The sequence below is a fragment of the Amia ocellicauda genome, chromosome 9 (genome assembly GCF_036373705.1).
Source record: "Amia ocellicauda isolate fAmiCal2 chromosome 9, fAmiCal2.hap1, whole genome shotgun sequence".
Taxonomy (NCBI): domain Eukaryota; kingdom Metazoa; phylum Chordata; class Actinopteri; order Amiiformes; family Amiidae; genus Amia; species Amia ocellicauda.
Window position 1 is genome coordinate 34,834,424 of NC_089858.1, and position 24,327 is coordinate 34,858,750.

At 50.5% G+C, this 24,327-nt stretch overlaps 1 protein-coding gene across 3 annotated transcripts in view; it reads right to left on the reverse strand.

Moving 5' to 3' along the window:
* Window positions 1–24,327, reverse strand: part of tet3 (tet methylcytosine dioxygenase 3) — a 56,108-nt gene that overhangs the window by 11,562 nt on the left and 20,219 nt on the right. For 2 of the 3 annotated variants that reach the window (XM_066714222.1, XM_066714220.1), the window contains exons 3-5: window positions 8,322–11,766; window positions 2,295–2,385; window positions 378–471 (exon numbers count right to left, since the gene is read on the reverse strand). In XM_066714222.1, the coding sequence (XP_066570319.1) occupies window positions 378–471; window positions 2,295–2,385; window positions 8,322–11,721 (3,585 nt within the window). In that variant the 5' untranslated portion in view covers window positions 11,722–11,766. Of the gene's footprint in view, window positions 1–377; window positions 472–2,294; window positions 2,386–8,321; window positions 11,767–19,742; window positions 21,234–24,327 lie in introns of those variants that run through there. The other variant, XM_066714223.1, reaches the window with a different exon arrangement.

Consider the following 24,327-nt stretch of genomic DNA (forward strand, 5'->3'; position numbering starts at 1 on the left):
TGCCTCTCCTGCGCTCTCTCTCTCTAGTCCTGGTTTTCGTTCCAGCTGAGCTCCACGTGGCTTAAGTGCTGCTCAATAAGTGCAGGTTACCCGGCTCTGTCTGATGCAGTCTGTTGTATAGCTCCCCTTGGATGGCTTTACACTTGCCAGCCATTGCCAGCTGTAACTGCCAGGAATTGAGTGTCCGGAAGATTGTTTTCTAAACCCAGACTTGGCACGAGGTGGCACACAATATCATACAAACACATTTCAAGGCACAACAAGACACATTTTTGTCTCTGTATTTATTTATTTAATACTATTAGTGTTTTATTTCTGTCAGAAATGGGCAGGGAGGGGTGGCACCGGACTGGACTGAGATGGACGTGATCACTCACCCACTTGGCGATGGGGCATCCCTGAGAGCTCTTCCCTTCCTTGCCCGTGTAGACCACCTTCTCGATGCGGATTGCCTCGCCCTTCTCTCCGTACCTGCCGACAAGAGAACACACGCTCAGTCTGTATGGTCTGTATAGCATCTCTGTCTGAAACAGTCCCCAGGCTGGCAGCGCAGGCTGTGCCATGGCCCACGTCAAACGCTAAAGGCTTCTCCTTCTTGGCTCACCAGCCTCATTGGGTGCCATTAATGACTAGCAGAGGTGGATTCCTAGCAGATTAATGGCTCTGTTCATACTCTGTTACTCTATGCCAGAGTGGATAGGAAATTATGAATGGATCCTGATGGCCTTAATCTGAAGAGTTCCCAGCAGCCATTGTGAATGAGTGTGGTTGACTTACAAACCCCTTGCCTCTGTAAAGACACTGGAGCATTTATATTGGGAACTGTCACTGTTTTATGAGGGCAGGGGTATTCTATGGGGGGTGTCTAGATCTTCCTCTGCCCCCGCCGGGACGTTCAGCAGCGGACCTCAGCAGAAAGCCTGACATAGAGGGTGACTCGCTCTGGGGAAAGCAGCGCCTCCCAGCCACAGAGAGCTCCCGGGTGAGGTCTGAGGGACTCGGACCCTAGGTTTACTCTGTACAAGTTTAAATATTACTGCTGTTTATTTAAAGCGGCACAGAGAAAATCCACTGCCTGACTGACTGACAGGCTTGCTTTGATTTACTGACAGACTGCCCCGCGCAGAGGTGTCCAAACACACCCTGTTAGCAATTAACATGTCATAACCCCACCCTGCAGGGAATTCAAAACTCCCCCCCACAGACAGACAGACACACACAAACACACACACCCCTTATCAACCCCCCTCTTGACTCAGGCAGACAGCAAGGGGGCTTGTTCCCAGGCCCCAGGCGATATTTATGGGTGACTGAGCGCTTGCAGCCCACTGGCGGGAGTCTTGCCTCCCATCCACACACACACAGTCAGACACAGAAAAGTCAGTCAGTCAATGCTGCATGGAGTGTGTGTGTGTGTGTGTGTGTATGTATGTGTCTCTTCCTCTGCACAAACCCTACTTGGAACTGTTATTTTCTGGGTAATTATGGTCTTTATTTTCCCCACGTTTCAGGATTGCACAGCAGATAGGGTGAGGAAGGCCACATGTTTTTTGTGGACTCTTGATTTGGTGATGAACAAACAAACTAACCTGGAAAAAAACTCTATATAGACATATTATTCATTATTATTATTTATTGATAATATTTATTTCTTGGCAGACACCCTTATCCAGGAGATATACTGACTGAGCTGCTGAACCCACAGACAGAGCAGGACGGCGTTGTGGTTGCTTTCCAGCCCGTGAACCCTTAGACACTGTGTCATTAACGATCCTGTCTCAGACTGTCAATTCAATCAGGGGGCGAAGCGGGACTGGACACCACGCCAAGCCTCGTGCAGCGGGGGATGCCCTCTGGGGCTGAGGGGTCATTCAGGGGTCAGGCAAAGGCCAAGCAGAAGGTTTTGTCATTACGTCACCTTTCAATGACCGCAAACAAAAAAGCGTAATAACAAAACAAAAAATCATTCTAAAAAAAAAAAATCCCCCGCCCACTGACAGCTCATTAAAACACAAGGCCTTCTGCCTGACCTCCCTGCTCATCGTGCTGAATCACACTCTCCCTCCCTGGCCGCCCCGTGATCAGTGAGTAGGTTATAACTACATACATAAATCAACAACCACTTGCCAGACTGCAGATCATTTCTGTTATATATATTCCTTTGGTTTTAAAAGGGGGACACACAAGGACTCCTGTGCTTGTACAAATACAAGGGGCCCCGGACTACTAGGCCTAATGACCTCCTTCTCCTCCTCTAACTCGTGCCCCGCTCCCGTCCTGTCCATCTCCCTCACCTGCTCTCCATCAGCTCGCGGATGGATGCCACAGTGGGCCCTGCTCCCAGGTGGTTGTAGTAGGGACCCTCATCCTTCTCCTGGATTTGCTCTGTAACCCGCAGTACAGAGGCATAGAGAGGGAGAGAGAGAGAGAGAGAGAGAGAGAGAGAGAGAGAGAGAGAGAGACATATTAGGCACAGAATGAAGGACATGCTTCTTGTAGGTGTTTTGGACAACAATAACTTTTCTTATTGTTGTTATTAATGTGTGGGCTTGAAAATGTACTTTGAAAAAAACAAGCATCATTTATACATGTATTGACTTTCTTAAGTATTTATTTATGTATTTTTTGGATGAGACATGTATTCGAAAAACACGTGGAAGTTTTTTAGTCATCTCAGAGTCTTTCAACCAAAAATACAACACGATGCAATGCGCTGGGATGCATTTTTCAGTGAAGCAAAACACCGAACCGCAGCAGCCATCTCACTCATCTGTGTCTCTGCGCTGCTGCTGTTTCCACAGTGTTTTGTTAACAATTAGAACATAAGAACATAAGAACATAAGAAAGTTTACAAACGAGAGGAGCCCATTCGACCCATCGTGCTCGTTTGGTGTCCATTAATAACTAAGTGATCCAAGGATCCTATCCAGTCTGTTTTTGAATGTTCCCAAATTTTCAGCATCTACCACATCGCTGGGGAGTTTGTTCAGATTGTGATGCCTCTCTGTGTGAAGAAGTGTCTCCTGTTTTCTGTCTTGAAAGCCTTGAAGCCCAATTTCCATTTGTGTCCCCGGGTGCGTGTGTCCCTGCTGATCTGGAAAAGCTCCTCTGGTTTGATGTGGTCGATGCCCTTCATGATTTTGAAGACTTGGATCAAGTCCCCACCTAGTCTCCTCTGTTCCAGGGTGAAAAGGTTCAGTTCCTCAGTCTCTCAGCAGGACATTCCCTACAGACCTGGAATAAGTCTGGTTGCTCTCCTCTGAACTGCCTCTAGAGCAGCGATATCTTTCTTGAAGTGTGGAGCCCAGAACTGTCCACAGTATCCTAATATCCTGTTTGCCTTTTTTATTGCTTCCCCACATTGTTTGGATGGAGAAAGTGAGGAGTCCACATAGACTCCTAGGTCTTTCTCATGTGTTACTTCATCTAGTTCTATTCTTCCCATAGTGTAATTATAGTGGACATTTTTGTTACCTGCATGTAATACCTTGCACTTGTCCACATTGAATTTCATCTGCCAGGTGTCGGCCCACAACTGAATATTATCTAAGTCTCTTTGAATAGCCTGTGCTGCCAAGATTGTATCCGCTGAGCCACCTATTTTACTATCATCTGCAAATTTGAAAAGTTTGCTAACTATCCCTGAGTCCAGATCATTAATATAGATTAGAAACAGCAAAGGCCCTAGTACTGATCCCTGTGGAACTCCACTAACAACCTCCCTCCAGTTAGAAGCGACTCCTCTTATCGACACCCTCTGTTTCCTATACATCAACCAGTTCATAATCCATCTACTTACATTACACTGAATGCCTACATCTTCCAATTTGAGGATCAGTCTTTGGTGTGGAACCTTATCAAAAGCTTTTTGAAAATCTAAGTATATCATATCATATGCTTTCACATGATCTACAGCTGCAGTTGCATGTTCAAAAAAACTGTTGTTTTAAACCCATGCTGACTATCTCCAAGAATATGGTTTTCATTAAGATGCTCCTCTATTTTCTGTCTAATCATTTTTCCAACATTTTACAGGTGATGCAGGTGAGACTGATTGGTCTGTAATTTCCTGGCTCAGTTTTGTCCCCTTTCTTGTGGATTGGTGTGACATTTGCTGTCTTCCAGTCAGTTGGCACATCCCCTGTTCTAAGTGTCATTTGGAATATTTGACTTAGCAGCCTATAAATAATTTCCCTAATTTCTTTAAGTACTGTTGGAAATATCCCATCTGGCCCAGGTGATTTGTTGGTTTTTAATTCTGCTAGTCCCTTTAGTACCTCCTCCTCATTTATCCTGATCTCTCTTAGGATTTGCCTGGACTGATTGTTAACCTGTGGCATGTTATCTGTCTTTTCTTTTGTAATTAACCCCACACTCAGCTGCATTGTAAAGAGCCATGCACCTCATATCACAAAACCTGCCCACTGGGGCACTTCAGCACAGAGCAGTATAGGAAAGTACAGCATGGCAGGGGGGCTGAGGCTCACAGACAACAATGCAAACTTTTGCCAAAGGAGTAAATACAAACTTAAAATAAGAAACGTAAAATAGAAAAATAAGAATAAAAAAGAAAAAGCATGTTGTGTGTGTGTGCTTGTTTTGAGTCACACTGGGTGAGCGGGGCAGTGTGCGAGTGAGGCAGGGTGCATGGGGAGCGAGGGTGCGCTGCCGTGCCTGAATCGCCAGGAATGCGAGGGGGTGTTGTGAAAATATGCAAGGTCAAATTCCGCCCAGTGGGCGTGGTGAGGAGGAGGCGGGCAGAGGGAGGAGGGGATCCTGACATGGGGGAGTGTACAGGGAGTGTGGGAGGTGTGTGTGCGTACGGAGAGCATGCGTGTGTGTTTGTGCATGTGCACGCATGTTTGTGCATCTATGTGTGTGCGTGTATAGCCGTTCAGTTGCTGTGTGCACTAATTACGAACTGCCCCTGAGACCCGCGAGAGAGACAGCTCTGCTACAGCAACCTCCAGATTTGAGTTCTGTGGGAGTCACAGCCGGGGACAAGTGGGCGGGTTTGTGACGATTGTTTGTTTGTGTTTGAAATAGTCAGGATGTCTTGCCCGCGTGAGCCCCACTGCACACTGAGGAGACAGACAGAGGACAAACAGACAGGAGGATGAGACCTCGTTATTGCAACAGGTGTTGACTCATCGTGGTCACAGCTAAAAGACAGGCTCAGAGGCCATACCTGGAGTGCAGAGATCATTAACTGTACACTGCAGCCAGACTGTGCTACCAAAAGTGTGTGGGACATCTGACCGCTACTCAGGAACGCTCAACAGAGCGTCGACCCGCCCCTGAACTTGAAAAGTGTGGTGGCGGCCATCCTACTGAGAGACGTCCCTCCTGCAAAAGCCCTGTCTTCAGCAGAGCAAGAGACATCGGCCCAAGCAAGTTAATCCCAGAGGTGTTCTATAGGGCTAAGTTCCAGGCCATGAAAAGCACCCAAAGCTACCCACCCAGATCTCCTTGTGTTACAAAACAAACAAACAACCCCCCACCACCAGGGGGACTGGGTGCCCATCTCACCAAATAACAGCCTCTACACAACACATGGCCTCCATCTACATAATCTGTTGCTGCTGAAGAGCGCAGGCAAGCTCCACAGTGCCCATGAACCAGGCCTCAAGACCCTGCCAACACCAGAGATGGCCATTGCAGCTGGCAGCAGGAGCTAATCTGGGGCTTCTCTGGCACAGACAAATAAATGTAGACCTCGTTCATGCCATCTGGCAGAGGGCCAGTGGAAGGTGGACAGTAGAAGAGCTGGAGCCGTGCCAGACAGACACTGATCAATAACCAACAAACACACACCCTGACAGGGAGAGGGGTGTGTGTGAGATAGAGGGAGTTGGACAGAGAGGGATAGAGAGAGAGAGGAAGACAGGGGCACACTGGAGAAGGCAGAGGACGAGGGAGAAAGGAGGGCTCAGAGGCAGAGAGATAGAAACTGGGAAGGCAGAGCAGAGAGACCCAAAAGAGAGAGGGAGAGATGAGGGGAGAGAAGGCAGAAATGCAGAGGAACTGGGCAGGAGAGATCGCCCAAGTGAGACCTGGACAGACAGCAGGAAGAGGACAGAGACCCCAGAGGCAGAGAAGGGTGGATCCACTCAATCTTCAGCACAACCTGCAGACACCTAGGATAAGCTCACAGCAATGAACCAGTCGGCACCTGGATGCTGGCTCACAGAATTACAGCCTCAGCAGAGAAGAGAGAAACACTGCAGAGACTCTGGTGACAGCGAAATGGGACTTGACTGATTTCTGTACATGATATCCCTGGGCTGAGACAGAAGGGATGGAGGGAGAGAGGGAGAGAGAGAGAGGGAGGGAGGTGCATGCAGCTGGAAGCTTCCCCAGCAGTTTGCACAGACATGGTGCAATACAGACCCAATCTGCTGCATTTGAATGAGAAGAAGAAAAAAACACAGAGCCCGTCTCCATCGCTCCTGGGGTCTGCAGTCAAACACGCTCTTGTTTTACTCCATGCGTTTGTAAGACGGCTAATTTTCTTTCCTTTTTTTTCTTACTCTTTCTTTCGCCCCTATTATTTTCTTTTCATCTCTCCCTCCCTCTCTCTCTCTCTCTCTCGCTCTCTTTCAGACTGTCTGCATTGCCAGTAGTGTAGTGGAAGAGCCAGTCAGTCAGGCAGTTAGTCAGCCAGCCGGACTGCAAATGAACAGAGAACGTGCTACTGTATTGAAGCGTCTGGCTGCTGTTCGGTTTCCACAAAGGGGGCCCTTCTCACAAGCCATTGTTCTACCAACACAACCCCCCCTCAACACACACACACCCCCCACCTCCCAGCTTGAACTGTAAGCTTGTTAAAGAGCTGGCTTTAGTCTAATGCACACAGACAGAATAGGGAGAGGGTGTCTGGCCAGGGCTGTGTGAGAGCAGGTGTGAGAGACGGTGGGGAGAGCCATGTGTGTTCAGCCAGCTCCTCTGGTGCTGAACGGCATTGTCGGTGAGTGTGTGTGTGTGTTGTGTGTATGTGTGTAATGTGTATGTGTGTGTGCCCACAGCGCTACCTGTTGATCTAGACAGGAGAGAGAGCAGCAAGGCTCAGAGTTCAGCCCGTCTGAGACAAACAGCCAGATCAAATTGAGGGACACAGAAGTAAGCAGTGCTGTGTGCTTGTCCAGAGCCAGCAAGCACACAGGCAGAAGTGCTGCAGAGACTCGGCCTAAGAACAAAGACACACAGCTCTGGAAGGATCTCCCGTTTATTCTGGATCCGTAGCAGCTCTGGCAACATGCATGCATGGTAAATAGTCTGCGGTGCCAAGACTTTACTGTATTGCTGCCCTGCATTAAGCCAGAGGGTGGCAACATCAATTATTAACCAGCCATAAATTATTATAAATTATGAATGTGCTGCCAGGTCTGTTTTTCTTGTTTTCATTTCTCTGCTGCCAGAATAAACAGCCGTTTGCTCACTTGGACTGCAGGTTACGGGTGTCAAATATGTCTGCAGAGCGTTTTTTGGGCCAGGGAGAGCAGCTCTGTCTGCACACATGAAAACACACGCAAAACACACATGCAAACGCGAGACACTACTGTACAAAGTCAATGCAAAGTATAGAATGGGCCAAAAAAAGGAACAGAACGCAGTATGAAGTATCAGTGGATCACACTGAAGCAGTGTAGGTTTCAACTGTAGAGCATTTGAAAGTGTGAAAGTATTAAAAACATGATTAGGCATTAAGGTTTTATCCTTACAATACACAAGGGCAGTAAACGCCCAGTAAAACCATGGACACGACCACAGGGAAAACTGCCAACATGCCGTACAGAACTTACAGTGGCAAACTATCAGGAGGGGACAGGAGGGGCTGTGTCAAACTGTGAAACTGTGTATTTTCTTTCTCTTTCTTTTTCCCTGGCTAGAAAGGTTTCCCAATGTATCGTGTGTCGGCGGAACGCTTGTGAAAAAGAGAGGCGCGCATCAAATTTCACCCTGTGAAGATTTGTAATCTCCGAGTGACATTCAGACGGGATTTGCGGGAGATAAGCCCAGATGAGAGGCCAAAGCTCTCTGTTTCTATTTTATTGCACTGTATACGATATCTTTGTGTAATTTGAGGTAGGTTTTTGAACTGAACTGAACTGAACTGAAGTGAGTGAGCAAGTGAGGTTGTATGTACTCTTGTGTGGAACCTCTGTGTACCACTATATGTATACCCGTACACAGCTGGCGTTAAAGAGCAACAAAAATGAAATACAACAGTGTGTGTGTATCTGCGTGTCTCTGCATCCATGAGCGTGTATGTGTGTGTGTGTGTGTCTCTGTGCAAGTATGTGTGCGTACGATGGACTCACCCACGCAGTCGCATATGGGGAACTCCGCCTGCGCGTCCTTGGCGGGGGTGTCCAGCAGGCTCTTAGTGGGGGTGTCCAGGTAGCGGAGGGGCGACTCCAGGAAGCCGCTGAGGGAAGGCGTGAGGGGTGGCCCGTTCTTGGTGGGGGTGTCGTCATCGGGGGAGAAGCAGGCGGTGGTGGACAGCACGGTGAGGCCCCCCGAGGACTCGATCTTCACCCTCTTGGGCGGCGATTGCGGGCTGCAGAATGGGATGGTGAAGGGGTCCTCCAGGAGCCTATGCTGCTGCTGCTGGAGGAGGGCCTCCCGGAGGTGCTGGGCGGGCTGGGACTCCTCTTGAGATAATGCCCTGGCCTCACCCTCACCCTTGCCCTGCTCCTGCCCTGGTTCTTCCGTCTGCTCCTTCTCCTGCCCAAGGGCCGTTCCCCCTGTGGTCTCCGTCTCCATCACTACGTCCCCCTCCCTGTCTCGGGGCTGCCCTACGGTGGGGTCGTTGGCGGGGGTTTGCGAAGCACCTTTAGCAGAAACCGGACCCGAAGTGTCTTCAGGATCGGTGGCTTGTCCTGAGTTAAAGGTAGGCTGAGGTCCCAGAGCGGGAGCCTGGTCTGTGCCTGGGGTCTGAGGCTGGTCTGGGGTGGGGGTCTGGGGCTGGTCTGGGGTGGGGGTCTGGGGCTGGTCTGGGGCGGGGGTCTGGGGCTTGTCTGGGGCTGCTGCAGGGTCCCCAAACTCAGCCTCAAACTGCCTGATCAGATCCTCTAGCTTGTCGTCCAGGTGGCTCAGCCCCTGAGCAGTGCTGGAGATGCACCCCGAGCCAGACTGAGAGGAGAGAGAGAGGCTTGAAGACTCGGCGGGCAAGATGCTGGGCTCTGTAGCGGCCTGAGCTACCTCACCTTCCCTGCCAAGAGGGAGGCTGCTGGAGCTCACAGGGGACTGGGACACAGGAGCTGAGGTGGGGGTGGGGATAAGAGTAGAGGTGGGCTGTGGGGCACAGGAAGGCAGCTGGGGGGTGGGGCTGTTCCCACTTCCACTTTGCGTGGGGGGTGGCTGGCCAGAGGAGGGCACAGCCAGGCCGGCCGCAGGAGCAGCAGGAGCAGTAGTAGTCATAATCATAGTAGAAGCACTAGCACTATTAGAAATCGATTCCTGAGTGATGCTGGCAGGCAGGCTGCCCATCGAGGCCTGGCGGTCCAGGTAGCGGGGGAGAGAGAAAGGGTCAGAGGTCAGGCAGTGCTGGATACTCTGACCTGGATACCCTGCCAGCGGGGGTGGGAAGGAGGCGTTCATGTCGGCCTTGCGCGGTTTCTCCACGGTGATCTGGTGCTGCGGGAGGAACGTGGGCAGAGAGGCTTTCTGTTTGGGCTTCTTGATGACGATCTGCTTGGGCTTGGGTGGTGGGGGCAGCAGGGGCATGGTGGGGTGTCCCGCAAGGAGGAGCTGCTGCTGCTGCTTCGCAGACGGGGAGGTCTGGCTGTTCTTTCTCTTTTTCGGCTCCTTGGGCTCTGGCTTCCCCAGCGGTGGCGCAGGCCACCATTTCCTGAGGTCCTGAGGGCCTCCCTGCTCCTGGAAGAGGCTGCGCTTGTGGTGCAGGTGCTGCTGCAGCGCCGCCTGTGTCGTGTGGTGGATGGCGCTGCCCGGCGACAGGGGGCGCCCCGACGGCGGCAGGAGCGACGGGGGCTGTGGCTGCGGCTGCTGCCCATTAGCCATCCCGTAAAACCTGCCACTCATGCAGGGTGAGCCGGGGAAGTCAAGCCCGCTGAGTGGCTCCTGTTTAATCCTGACACCCGGGCCTTTGTCCTTCGGCTGTGGGTGATGCTGCTGCAGCTGCTGCTGCTGCTGCTGTTGAAACAGCTCTGGGATCTTGAAGGTGGGCGACATGTACTTCCCAGTGGTGTCCCCCAGCAGCTGCTGCAGCTCGGACATGGGGTCACAGGCGGAGGGGAATTGGGGCTGCTGGGAGCCAAGAGTCATCCAAGGGTTGGCCACTTTCCGGGCTTTCTCGAGACTCCCGCTACCGCAGCCGCTGTGCCACTGAACCAGGGGGCTCCCTGAAGGGGGGCGGGGGCTGGGGCTGGGGCTGGAGCTGGCGCTGGGGTTGGGGCTATGACGGGCATAGGGGGAGGCAGCGGGGTGCGGGGAATCCCGGAGGCGCTGGCTGGTGATGCTGGCGGCAGTAGCAGCAGTAGCAATACAGGCGTTGGGCTGCAGTGGGGGCTGTGCTATGTGGGGCTCCCAGGATGGGGGCCCAGGCTGGGCGGAGGTGCTGGGGAAGAGGTGGGGATGGTGGTGTGGGTGTGGCTGACGATTGATGGGGTCAAAGTGCACGAGAGGGACGGAACCTGTGGGGGGCTGTGGCGCAGAGGGCTGGTCTCTGGAGCCGCAGAACGAGCTGGAGGCGGGGCCTGGAGAAGACCGCATGAGACCGTTGCCATGGTGCGGGTGATGATGGTGGGGGTGGTTGGCGGAGGAGGACTCCCTGGGAGGCACCATGGCCTGTGGCACAGTGGAGGACAGCTCGGTGAGGGCTTCGATCACCATGGCCGTCTGAGGGCTGATGTTCTTCTCCTTGGCGATGGAGAGGACGCTGGGGGAGTATGGTAGGGGGTCGTCGGTGAGGGCGCACGGTGGCCCCGTGTCTGTGGCGTTGGGGGGGGCAGGAGTGGAAGCAGAGAGGGGCGGGGGACCCTGCGTGGCTACGCTCACGGGCTGAGGAGATTGGGGATCAGCCTGCAGACCGCCACAGGGTCGATCGTCACCCACAGCCATCTGGATCTTCTTCTCCAGCCACTCCAGGTAGTCAGGGCACTCAGGACCATCGCAGTTGCAGTTGGGCGGCTTCTTCCCGTGCCGGGCCAGGCTGAGCGCGGCCTGCAGAGTGCTTAGGTCCTCAGTGCATCTGTCCGCGGCTACCCTGCCCACGGCCTTCTGCTCCGGGATGCCCCCGTTGCCCGCACCCATCTCCTGGTTGAACCTCTCGTACAGCTGCATGGTCCGCAGCTCAGGCGTGGGGGCCCTGGCATTGTAGGGGGGTGGCATGGAGAGTGCTGTGGCAGAGAAGGCCACTAAGTTCCTGGCATCTTCCATGTCCACGCCGTTGTGGGCTGAACCCGTGTGAGTGGCAGGGGAAGTGGGGTCCACGGTACACGTTGGGCGGGGGCGGTCCCAGCACGCGTTGGTCGGGCTGTGCTGCTCCTCCAGCAGGATGGGGGTAGAAACTTTCCTGTTGCCCTCCACTGCCCAGTCCTGCTCAGTGCCCTCAGAAAACAGGGGGCAGCTGGCTGGCCCCTCCTCCTGCCCTTCGCTGCCTCCCTCCTCCTCCTCCTCATCGGGCCGTCCGCTCACTCCATTCACCGGGCTGGGACTCAGGCCCCGCTCCGCTGCACGGTCATGTGACCCAACTTCCATTGGGTCTCTTCTGGGGCCATCCACTGAACCCAGACCGGAACCTGACTGCACAGAGAGAGAGAGAGAGAGAGAGAGAGGATGAGGGGACAGGTTCAGGCATTTGACCACCCTACTGCACAGCACCACACTCTTCTGCAGGTACAAATACAAACAGGACACTGGGGCTGCATACCCCTCACATGTCTATTCCCTCACTTGCTGTGCCTAAAAAAAGGTCAGAATGATTTTTTCACAAATCAGTAATATCCCTTTCTTTCTATCAATTACGATACAGTTAATTAATAGTGTATTATTTCATTTGAGATGCAGAGCACAGAATAGAGTAGCTTTTGCTGCTCCAAATCCCTGATTTAACGTATACATACGAGTATATATGTTTTGTGTTCTGTTTCAAAGAGTATGACAGATTCATTTTAAAACATCCAACTTTAACTAAAACTAATAATAACACACCCACACAAATTAATGAATTAATGAATTAATTCCTTAAATGGAGCTCTCTGGCAGAGAGATTTGACTTTCCAGGCAGAACTCTTCAGTTTATTTGGGACCTGCTGTTAACCTATGTATTTAACCTGCAGGTCACCCCAGAGAAAATAATCTGAGTTTCAATATAAAATTGATTCTGTTATTTTCTTCGTGTCGTTCATTCTGTGTTTTCTGTCAAGGGCACTGAAGTAGGTTTGGGGAGAGGTGATGCACTCTGTAAACAATGAAGGTGAGAGAAGGGGTGTGTGTGTGTCAGTGTGTGAGTGTGCACCCCCCCATTTCCCTGGCAGTCTCAATCAACACAACCTTTAACCAGCACTAGCAGGTCGGGGCTGACACAGGTTTGTGACTGCCCAGCCCCTCTGCACACCTCGGCAACACAGCGCTCTTAACTCTTTTGAGACAGAGTTCTCAACAACAGCTCCTCTTTATTTCTAAGAGTGAAATTAAGGTGGTCAAATGGCTTGAGTTTTTCTAAACATGCTCTTATTTGTCCTGTCTTTTTCACCAAACACAGAAAAGGAAAAGTTGACTAGCTGGCACTAGTTGATGACATCACTGTTAAAGTTATGTTAATAACTTGACTGTTTTATAAAAAAATATCAAATTTTTCAGAGGTGTCTGTGTCCCGCGGAAAGCCATCCTTCCCCTCCTGGGTGAGGAGTGTGAGGAATCTGTCAGGAGTCATGGGTCATAGTTCAAGGGTCAGAGGGGGTGCTAAGAATTCTGGGGGTGGCACGGAACACAGAATAACAGACAGACGTTCTAATGCATTATTGCAGTTCTACAGGCTTGTTCTGGGATAGACCCTGTACTCTGAAGCCTTGCAGGGTCTGAATGCGTTCTGATGTGGGCTGTGAAGGGTTATCCCTCATCCGGCTAGTGCTTCATGACCACAGGAGAGGAGATGGGAGGAGAGTGCAGGCGTACGAGATGTGTTTACTGATACACAAAACACTCGCATTGAGATAAATACACAAAGCACAGCAGACTCTCGCACACAAACACACCCAAACAGAGCCAGGGAAAAAGAAAACATATCTGGGTAAGTTTTGTTTGAACACATTCCATAAAATGAGATTTGTGTTGTTTATAGGAAATTTCACTGTTTGTACACTTTCCCAAAATAAAGGGTTTGAAATACGTTAACTGACACCCACTCACATACACACACACACACACACACACGCACACACACGTGCAAATGCAAACGCAAGCAGATTCTTCCACCGCAGCCCACACCTGACAGTCTGGTGTAATAACTTTCCAATGACAAGCTCTGTCTGTGTTGATGCAAGTGCAGGTAATGTCGGGAGCAGTGCACTGTTCGTCTCTCACTGGTGTGTCCCCTGTCCTTAACCTGGACACAGTTAGCTTCAACCCCCTGCATTAACAATGCACAGCACACAGAAGCAAGCTGAGGAGGAAGCCTGGCCGTTGGAAGTAATTTGAATGCTGAGATAAGCTGGAGCTGCATCGACTCATCTTTGCATCAGAATCAAATCCCCCTTTTTAAATTCACATTCGGTGACAAATCAGTGGGTTTTAACTCTTTTCAGGAAAAATATAACAGCCCCACGCGCTGTTGCCTGTGAGTTCAAAGCCCTGGCAGCCCACCCCCGCAGACCCTGCCAGGGATACAATCCATGCTTGTACATCTGCCTCATAGTCCAGGCACACAATAGCTTTAATCTGAATTGAGAATCACGAAGAGTCTCACAATGGGGCCTGATTCCCTCCATCACCCTCTCTTCTCGCACCCTTTTCTCTCTCTCTGATTTGAGTCCTCACTCCCTGTGCCTTTTCAATCCATCCCTGGTTTCCCCCTCCCTTTTGTTAGTTTTTGTATTGTGTTCCTGACATTGTTAATTTTTTTGGGAAGTAGCTGCTTTGTTTCCAGTTATTGCAGCTTATTCGCTCCTTTGCACTGTGTATCTTTCCTCTCTTGCATTTGCTTGAGTAAAATAAAGAGATTTAAAAGTATCTCCTTCCATCTCCCTGAGTGAGTGAAGTCCAATCCCCACGTCTAGCAACTCCAGTCCGTGATTTTTCTCTCTCCACCCCCCATGCTCCTCCCCTCCCTCTCTCTCTCCCTCCCCCTCTTCCTCTCCCTCTCCCGGGAACTGACACGGATTCAGAATCTATTAGCTAATTCTGCCGTCTCTCAGCAGAGTAGGGCAGACAGATAGGCATTCATCTGCTTTTACTAGCACAAGATACACACGCACACATTAAGAAATAAAAATGCTAGGAAATATTAAAAAAATATGTACACACACACTTGCACGCATGCATACACACACACACACACACACACACACACACACATACAGAGACTCACATGCATACACCAGGGTGTTAGAAAAAGAAAAAGCACGCTTCTTTGAAAGCTGACACAGGACAATATGAGATAATGGAGCCCAATTGGGTTGCCTTTTGAATATGAGATACATTTTTAATTAGCAACGTCAATCAATAAATAATTACATATCAAATTTAAATAAACTTTTTTAACCATTAATATAGACAAGGTGCGACTTGGCCATCACTCGTTGGAGCGCAGTGAGACTAGTCTGCATGATCCTCTGTGAACCTAGTAGGTTTTCTTGTTTATTTTGTTTTAAGAGAAAAACAGGAAATGCTTGAAAGACCGATGGACAGGCCATATAAAATGTCCCTGGGTGACTTTTGTCCCTTTGCACCGTGATTCTGTGAGATTCTCCTGTAGCACAACACACAGACACACATTAACTTCTACAACACAACAGCGCTCTCCCTGGTTCCTATCCCATTTCTACTCCAACTGAATAAACCTCCACTCCAGCCTTTGGTGAAATACCGTAGTAAACTCTGACGATGACCTCATCAGGAAAGACGCGGTCACCGAGTCACCAGGATCTACCCACATGCAAATTCTAGCTAACGTTCCCAAACAAGACAACCTCTGAAATTTGACAAGCAAATCCACAGCTTATTTCCGGACATTCAGATCCACACTCCCTACCCTAAACTCACACAATGTGGGACAGGCCACACGCACACACACAGACTTTTTTTTAACCTTCTTGCTTTTAAAAGGACTTTTCCCACAAATATTCACCCAATCTGTCTCCTGATTATCCGGTTCAACCCACGTGGCTGGGAAACTGAGCCAGCGCCTACGGAGGTGTTTGTGTCTGCTCCACTCTGTGCTTTGTACTGTGCCGCAGCTGTGAGACAGGAAGCTGGACAGAGAGGCAGTCACAGGCTTGCACAGCCCCTCTGAAGTCAGCAGGAGTCTTCTCTTCAGGGCTGATTCCTGACATTAATAATGCACCCTCGACATAAATAAGTATAGTTTAACCATCGCATTGATTCATCTAAAGGAATCATTGCATCAGTTGGTGTCAAATGAGGGAGGAGAAAACTTTCAACTATAGCTGGATGTAGGACAAATCCTGTATATCTGAGATGAGGGTTTGATTCCAGGGCCTGGCTGCTTTGCCCCCCACCCACCCCCCACCAGCATCACAAACTATTCACAGCCTAGTTTCCTCCTCTGAGATCTCCTTGGTGACGGGGCTGCTCTGGCTCTCTCTCGGTCTCTATTCCCTCCTCTCTAGCCTCATGCATCCGGATCAATACTTATTATACTTTAAAAAAGACCCCGGCGGAGCGGAGAGCTTTGCTGGAGCAGGTATTGATCGGGCTGTGCTGTTGGTGGCTGGGATACAGTGTGGGGTATAGAGGGAGGGGCAGCTGCACTGTTGAGCTCCAGCACAGTATAGTCCAGATCACTGGGACACTGATCCCCAGCACAGGAAACAACAGGGGGGAGGGATAAATCCTGATTAAACTCTGCTGTGAACTTCCATTGCATAAGTATCAATGAAAAAAAGGATTTAAATAATAACAATTGCAAATTTGTGACTCTTTCTAACTTGTCGCCCATGCAGTACTAAACAAGTAAAGCACAGAAACACCATTGGGAAGGGGACGCAATGTGTGTGTGGATCTTTTCATGGTCTGTATATATTTGCCATTTGGTGGTGAGGGCGCCCTCATCTGAGACAACCTTGCAGCCAAGAGCACAGAACAGGTTACGCAGCATGACGGCATTAGACGAGGAAAAAAGGCAAAGCCAGGACATAAACCTGTAAGCGATGAGACGAGATGGGTTTCGTTCTGCTCTGTTGTCAATGAGTCCGGGACGTGTGCAGACCGTGTGATCAAACCCGAGCAATGCGAGGGGCAGGCCGGAGCTGGAGTGTGCAGTGTTTGCAGTTTGTTGTTGACATTTCGATCTTGCTGATTGCGGGACGGAGGGCGGGGCGTCCTGGATCACACCTGAATCCCGGGGGAGGCTGGCATCACTAACAACGCAGCGTACTGACCCAGAGTGACCTGGCGCTACTCTCTCTCACTCTTCCTGAGTCGCTCAGTGGAGACTGGACACAAGATGATACAGCCACGCTCTCAAATTAAATAAAAAACATGCATTTTTAAAATAAATTCTCAGTGCTCCTGAGTTAGTAGAACCCACCATGGATTCTCTCTCTAGTCTTTCTTTTCTAGTCTTTTATGTGGTGATGTTGTCCCCTCTCTGCCCCGGCAAGCGGCCAAGCTGACATCGCGTGGCTCGCTACGGCGTGCTGGAGTGTTTAAAAACAACCACACACGTGTCTCCCTCACAGAGGCGGGCGCTGAAACAACAGATCTAAACACTAGAGCACGCAGGATCCTGAGCAGAGCTACATATTCGGTAGTAACGCAGCTTTTTTATGAACAGCTACTCAGTGAATATCACCTTACTGGGCTTTCAGGGAGACTGTGATCATAGCGCCCTGCTCTCCTGGCAGCATGAGCTCTCATGTGCAGCCTTGAAGTGCATTATACTACAGCGAACACCAGGCAGGGGCAATCTCCAGATTCCCACCACCGATCGTACGAAGCCAGCGGTACAGACTGCAGTGGCCAGTTCACAGTGTGCTCCCTTGCAAAAGGCCGAATGGAAGCCAATGCAACACCATCCGAAGACCGAAATAACAACAGAGAGAGAGAGAGAGAGAGAGAGAGAGCGAGAGATGGGAGCATAGACGAGAGAGAGATGTTTGTTGTCTAGAGCATGAGAAGAGGAAAGGGTGAGGTCTGCGAGCGGAAGAGATATAAAAAGCACAGAGAGACAGAGAGAGCATGAAAGATGCGAGACTGATAAGCACACGCACAAAGAGAGAGACGGTGAAGAAGGAAAAAATAGAGGAGAGTGATGTGGAGAGAATGCAGTAGAGAGAGACATGGAGGTCGCTCTCTCTCTCTCATGCCTCTGTTTCTGCTCAAACCGCCTGCCCTTTCGCACACACAGCAGCACTCTCATCCTTGCCCTACCATTCGCCACTACCCCCCCTCCTCTCTTCTCCTCTCCCCTCCCCTCCTCTCTGGTCTCTCCACTGCGTCATCTAAGTGCGCCGCCCCAAACACAGCTAAATGCCGGCTTGCTTGCCAGACTCACTGACTGACTGACTATGATATGCTGCCCAACTGACACACTGACCGACTGATTCGCTGCCCGACTGACACACTGACTGTCCGACTGACACACTGACTAAATGACTGACTGTCACACTCCTGCCTACGTGACAAAGACACACAGAGCTCAGAGACACCCAGAACACAAAAATAGACCAGCAGAAACCAAGAGAGAAGCCACAGGAGAGAGAAGGAAAGGAGAGAGCGAAACAGAGCGACTGAGACAGAGACAGGGAGGGAGACGGGGCAGCGAAGTACAGCCGCCAGCCTGGAGAAGTGGGCAGCAGCACAGGGCACTGCTATAGTTAGCAGGAACGGAGGCGGCTCCTGTTCTGTACCAGCGGCGCACACGGCAGACTGCTGCAGGAGAGGGGTTGGGGCTCCGAGTCTGTGAATTATACTCCCACACACCACTGCACAAGTAATTACACAAATGCATGCCCTGACACACATGCGATGTACATCTGTATTTAGCACAGGTATGTGCGTTTTCTCCTGCGTGAACACACTCCAGTCTATGCGTCAGGAACACAGAACCGCCCGCCATCTATGCAGACTTTAATGGCATCACTATGGATAACAAGGCAAAAGAGAGCGTGCAATGGTGGTACAAGGGTGTGAGAAGACGCTCATATGCTGTTCCTCACAGAGGTCCCTACAGGCTGTATAACAGCACACCAACACCAAGGCCAGAGACCAAGAGGAAGAGGGCACCGTAGTTGAGGTGCAAGAGATAGCATTGTGGGTGACCCCGTAGCTGCAGTTGTTGATCTCTGAAAGTCAATTTGGATAAAAACATAATCCTACACCACTGTTTATTATTATTATTATTATTATTGTCTGCACTTGTTACCTCTCTGTACTAAAATGAATGTTTTGTATCTTATATGAACTGTACTTCTGCACTTTTATAATGCTTGAGTAAGTGTAAGCCCTGGATAAGGGCATCTGCCAAGAAATTATTATTATTATTATTATTATTATTATTATTATTATTAATAATAATAATAATAATAATAATAATAAGAACAACACCAACATGCATACAATAAAATTAAATAAAACAAAAACACAAAACCTCAAAAGTAAAATGTCACCCTGCATGAATGTTGAAAGAGCAAAACCAGCAAACCACAATTTCACAATAGACAGTCATGCTGTGCTAGTTCCTGTTTCAAACACACAAACACACTCACACACTAACACACACTCACACAGACAAGCACAAACAAACAAGAAACTACCAAGATCATAACTGAGCAGCCACACAGCATAAACACACAGAAACATATATGCAGCTCAACACACACACACACACACACACACACACACACACATATTACACACATGCACACACACAGAAACACATATGCAGCTCAACACACACATTCTCTCGCCTGCACACAGACACACCCTATACTGCCTTGATACTATCGGTCACCCACGTGCACCAAGAGAGGGAGAATGACAAACGTGCAGAATCTCAGGTTTAGCAACACACTGCTCCCTCACAATTACCCACACTGCTCCCCTGTGCACCCTCACACACACACGCACACATGCACACGCACGGTATTTAAACACAACTTAGTGCACTGCATACAGCAAGCCCAACTAGAACTGCCTGTTTATCTAGTTTGCACAGTTACAGCACAGCCTGTCCAAACTACATATCTCTATCCATTCCCACTCTGGGAGAGACAGAGGGAAAAATGCCTTGAAGATAACCTTACTATAACCTTAATACAACATAGAGACTCCCCTCAAGGTTGAGTCTATGAAGACAGAAAGGGGGAGGAGAAGGGGGTGGGCAGAGGAAAGGAAAGGGGATCTCGTCCTCAGAATAGACAGCTGAAATCCGCTCATGGCGCCCCCCCCCCCCCCCACAGCCCCCTGTCCCACTCCCCTCCCTTTAGCCTGGTGACGAACAGAGATACAGGGCTTTACAGAGAGAGGGAGAGAGAGATAAAGGACAGAACACACAAATTAAGAAAATCAAACAATCAAGTCCAATTGACTATACTTACATTGCACTGGTTGTCCGAAAAACTGCTAGAGGTGTGAAGGCTTGGGAGAGGGGGGATGTCTGTGTAAGGGGGGGGAGGCCACCGCGCACACACACACACACACACACACACACACACACACACACACTCACTCACTCACTCACCGAGAGAGAGAGAGAGAGAGACGAATTGGAAAACGGCAGCTTCACAGGCAGCAGTGACAGGTCGGTGCTGAGCAGGAAACTCACTCTGGTGTTGCTTTTCAGTCAGCACGGCAGACTCGAGTCACACACACACACACACACACACACACACACACACACACACACACACACACACACACATAAACATACACACGCACACCCGCACTCGCATGCACTCACTCACACACAGAGGCTCCCTGCCCCCACTCGTTCTCTCTCTCTCCCTCTCTTTTCTCCCTCTGACTACACTCCTCTTTCGCCCTTAATCTCCCTGTTATTCTCGCTCCCTCTCTCTCTCCTCATTCTCTCCTTTTCACTCCGTCCCTTTTCTCTCTCTCTCTCTCTTACTCTCTCAGGCTCCCCCTCGCTCTGCCCCCCCTTCTCTCGCTCTCTCGCTTGCTCGCTCTCTCTCTCTCTCTCTGTCTCCTCCTCTGTAGTGGGAGCCGCTGCTGCAGACAGAGAGAGGCCATTATCTGAGCGACTGAGCGCACGTACATTTCTGTGTATGGCAGACTGCAGGGTGAGGAAGACATGAAGGCTGAGGGATGGAGCCAAAAGGCAGCTTTAGCAGCAGCAGCCAGTGTTGTTTTTAAAATCCTTTTGTGTTTTCCCTCTGGTTCCTGCGATTTATCTGAAACCCCAGAACAGCCAGCGACTGGAGCTGCCGCACCTGGGCAGAGCTGCAGTCGCAGTTTGGTTTCTTGTTGTTGTTTTGTTCTGATTCGTTTTATGTCTTTTCTCTCTACCGCTGCCAAAGACGGGATGGGCAACAGAGTTACTGCGAGGAAACGAGACAAAAAGCCACCAAAGAAAAGCTTAGATGTGGTCGCTATGATTTGTTTCGTTCAGTTTTCTTCGGTTTGTCTTCCTTTAGATTCTCAGGGTTTCCGATTCTCCCTCTTTGTTAGTTTTCTTTTCTTTCTCTTTTTATGTGTACCGTCCCCCGTCCCCCCTCCATCCCCAGTCACAGCGTTACAACTGTATTTCTCTTTATTTCGTACAAAAAGACACCACCAAACTAAAAATCTGCCAGAGAGCCAATCCATCACTGGAAGGAAGGAAGCGCGATGGAACCCGAAAGAACATGAAGAAGAAGTAGTAGAAGAAGAAGAAGAAGAAGAAGAAGAAGAACTTGGTTTTGCTGGGGAAGACTTGGGGGGACTTGCTTTTGCTTGATGTTTCAGCAAAGAAAGAAAGAAAGACAGAAACCGATACACCTGCAAGTAAACGAGGAGACCAGTAGAGCAACGGAGATATACGCAAGCGACCCAGAGGAGTCGAGCTCCTGGCTGCAGCGGTAGACTGGCCGTGGAGACGCAGACTGGCATTACGCTGCCTGCTTCCAACCGGGTTGAGAGAGAGAGAGAGAGAGAGAAAAAGAGAAAGAGAAAGAAAGAGAGAAAAGTAGAATTATACTTAGCGGCTGACTGTTTTTCATTTTCATTTATAGTGCCTCATGACAGCGAAAGCGAGAACGAGAGCGAGAGAAAGAGAGAGAGAGGGAGACAAAAGGCGGGGAGAGAGACAGGTAGCGCCGGGGCTCCTCCAGTGGGTCGCGGAAAAGAGAGGCGGAGGAGAGGGTGAGGGAGCCTGGATGAGTGTGTCTGTAACGAGCGAAGAGGGGTATCTGAGCTGATGAGCAGAGAGCAGGGGGGAGCGAGGGAAGACACACATCAGAGCGGAGGGGACGGGGTGGCTGAGGGTGAGAGAGCGTCGAGCACAGGAGAGGGCAGGGGGACTGTGGCCAGGCTGCAGGACAGGCTGAAGTTGAATAGTTCTCTGTACTGAAAGGACAGACAAAGGTGCCGGCTGCGCAGGATGCAGCGGTGGGCACAGCGCATACCAGACAGACAGGCGGCACAGCGATCCACTGGCCCGAACCGCACGGAGGAGAGGCTGTCAGAGCTACAGCGGCCTCCCCCCCCCCGCAGAGAGAGAAACGCCACTGAAAAAATACACAAACGGAAAAGAAAATAACCACGGTTCTTCTGCCGTTTATCGTCTCTCATCCACCTCTCTCTCTCTCTCTCTCTCTCTCCCTTCTGACCGCCATTCTGCCTTTCTGAGCTCCCTCTCTCCTCGCAGCGGTCCTCTCCAGCACTGACGCTCTCCTCTACCCACCCTCCGTGCTTTCTCCCTCTCCCTCTGCCTCTCTGTCCTCTCCCCACCGCTCAATGGCCGCCCTCCTCCGCGATCTCCCTCTGTCTCTCTCCCTCTGTTTTCCCATCCTCTGTTCTCCAGCGCTGGCTTCCCTCACTCCGGTGTATCAGCATGGTGAACAATGCGCCCGTCTCCTTCCTTCCCAAACTACAATATATTTATAAATCCTTCAGTGACGCTCGTCTTTCACCGAGCACATCTTCATATATTTATTATCATTATTATTAAAACTACACACCACATACGCATTTCCTTTCTTTTATTCAGTGACTAGAGGAAGCAGATTTAAATGTCTCTCTCTCTCTCTCTCTCTCTCTCTCTCTCTCTCTCCCTCTCTCTCTCCCTCCCAGGCTCCAGTGATGTAATGCTGATTGCTGTCATGTTCACGGGCTTGCCAAGGAATCCACTCTGCATAGTTCCTCAGGGCCGGGCCGCCCCCCCCACCCCACAACGTACTCACACCCCCCAACCCCCCTGCGCCGCCCTGCCACCGAGCCAGCCAGGGCTGAGGGCTCAGGCACAGACACAGCAACCGAGCAGCCAAAACACGAACCCAGCACAACCCCAGCCAGAGAGACAGAAGAGCAAGAAAGATGTTGCGTCACAAGCGATGAGAAAACAGATGCAAAGAAAGAGACAGACAGAGAGAGAGAGAGAGTGGGTATGAGAGGGAGAGAGAGAGAAAGGGGAGACGCCACAGAATTACGAAATCACTACGACACACTAGTCTCGTTCATCATTAACCCGCCCCCCCCCCCCCCCCCAAACACCTCTCCTTCCTCTAGGGCTCTATCACATGACAGGCTGCGTAGGTGTCCGCCCCCCCAAGACACACACACACACACACACGGGTAGCTTTTCGTGACACAGCATCCTGACTGGCGGTTTCAGCTTAACCTCTTGCTCGCCGGCTAGCCGCCTGGCAAAGCAGAACCCGGAGAAACCCATAGTTGCCTCCACCATAAATATGTTACAGAAAATATAAGAACAGAAGGCAAATTAAATACGAGAAAAAGATTAATCGAGACTGGAGAGGCTGTGTGTGTGCGTGTGCGTGGATGAACAGTCTGCGTCACCTTTTATAAATAGAGAATTGGGAGACGGGAGCCCTGCGGAGCCGCACTCGGTGAGACAGCAGCCCGTGGCGCTGAGACACGGGTGCATGGAGCAGTGCGCGGCTAGATGGCAAAAGCACCCGTCAGGGCTGAGCTCTTCACAGGCGAGAGGGAGACACCCTGGAGTTCCTCACTCCTGCTTCTCTCTGTATCTCTGGCACAGTGCAGCGCAGCACAGTACAGCACAGTGGAGTATAGCACAGTACGCAGACCAGCACAGCGCAGCAAACACACACTGGCAGAAGCAGCAAACCGCATGCTGTCAGCCGTCTTGCTGGCCACAGACAGGAAAGGGCCCGGTCCCCGGGTTACAGCTCAGAAAAACACCAGCCGCCTTGGAGAGGACAAGACAGCGTGGGAAAGAGAGAGAGATAAAGAGAAACAGAGAAGGAAGGAGGGAGGTGTGGAAACGAACAGAGCAGCGCAACACAGAGGAGCCGATACATGGACGTGATGGCATTCAGCAACAGCGAGAAATCAAACTGAAACTTTACACTTGACCGGACCGTGTGTGGGAAGCAATGGAGCTGAACTGACTTTCTTTATTTGTTTATTCTTTATTGTCCTTTTGTCTGCAGGAATAGTGTGCATTTAATTTTTAACATGGGTAAGAGGTAGAGAGAAGGACCTAAACAAACACAAGGGAACCAGCTCCAGTTATTGCAAACCCAACTCTCTTGATATAGGATGGTATTTTAGGAGAAAATGCACAACAAACACACACACCCAAATACATGCACACACACCAACGACAGCACATTCACTCAGGCGCAGACACAACCTCTGGCACGCAGACACTAACCTATTTATTAAACAGGGATTGTTTTTGTTCACAGTGTGTACGAGAGTCAACAGCACCACACCTTCACACTGACAGTGAAACAGGTGCACTAGCTCAACTGGTTTTAAAAGGCAGGAGCTGGGGGAGGAGCCCGGGCCCTGCCACACTGAACGCTCCTATACGCCCAGTCCTGTGTGCAGTGTGCCCTGCTGCCCGAGATCCCCCCCAACATCTGACAGAACAGCCACCCGAATGGCAGCAGCAATGCCACAGCAAGAGGAGCCTCAAACCCATAACCTTAGGAGCACTGAAAGCAGTGACAGTGACACTGCAAGGAAGGAGGAGGT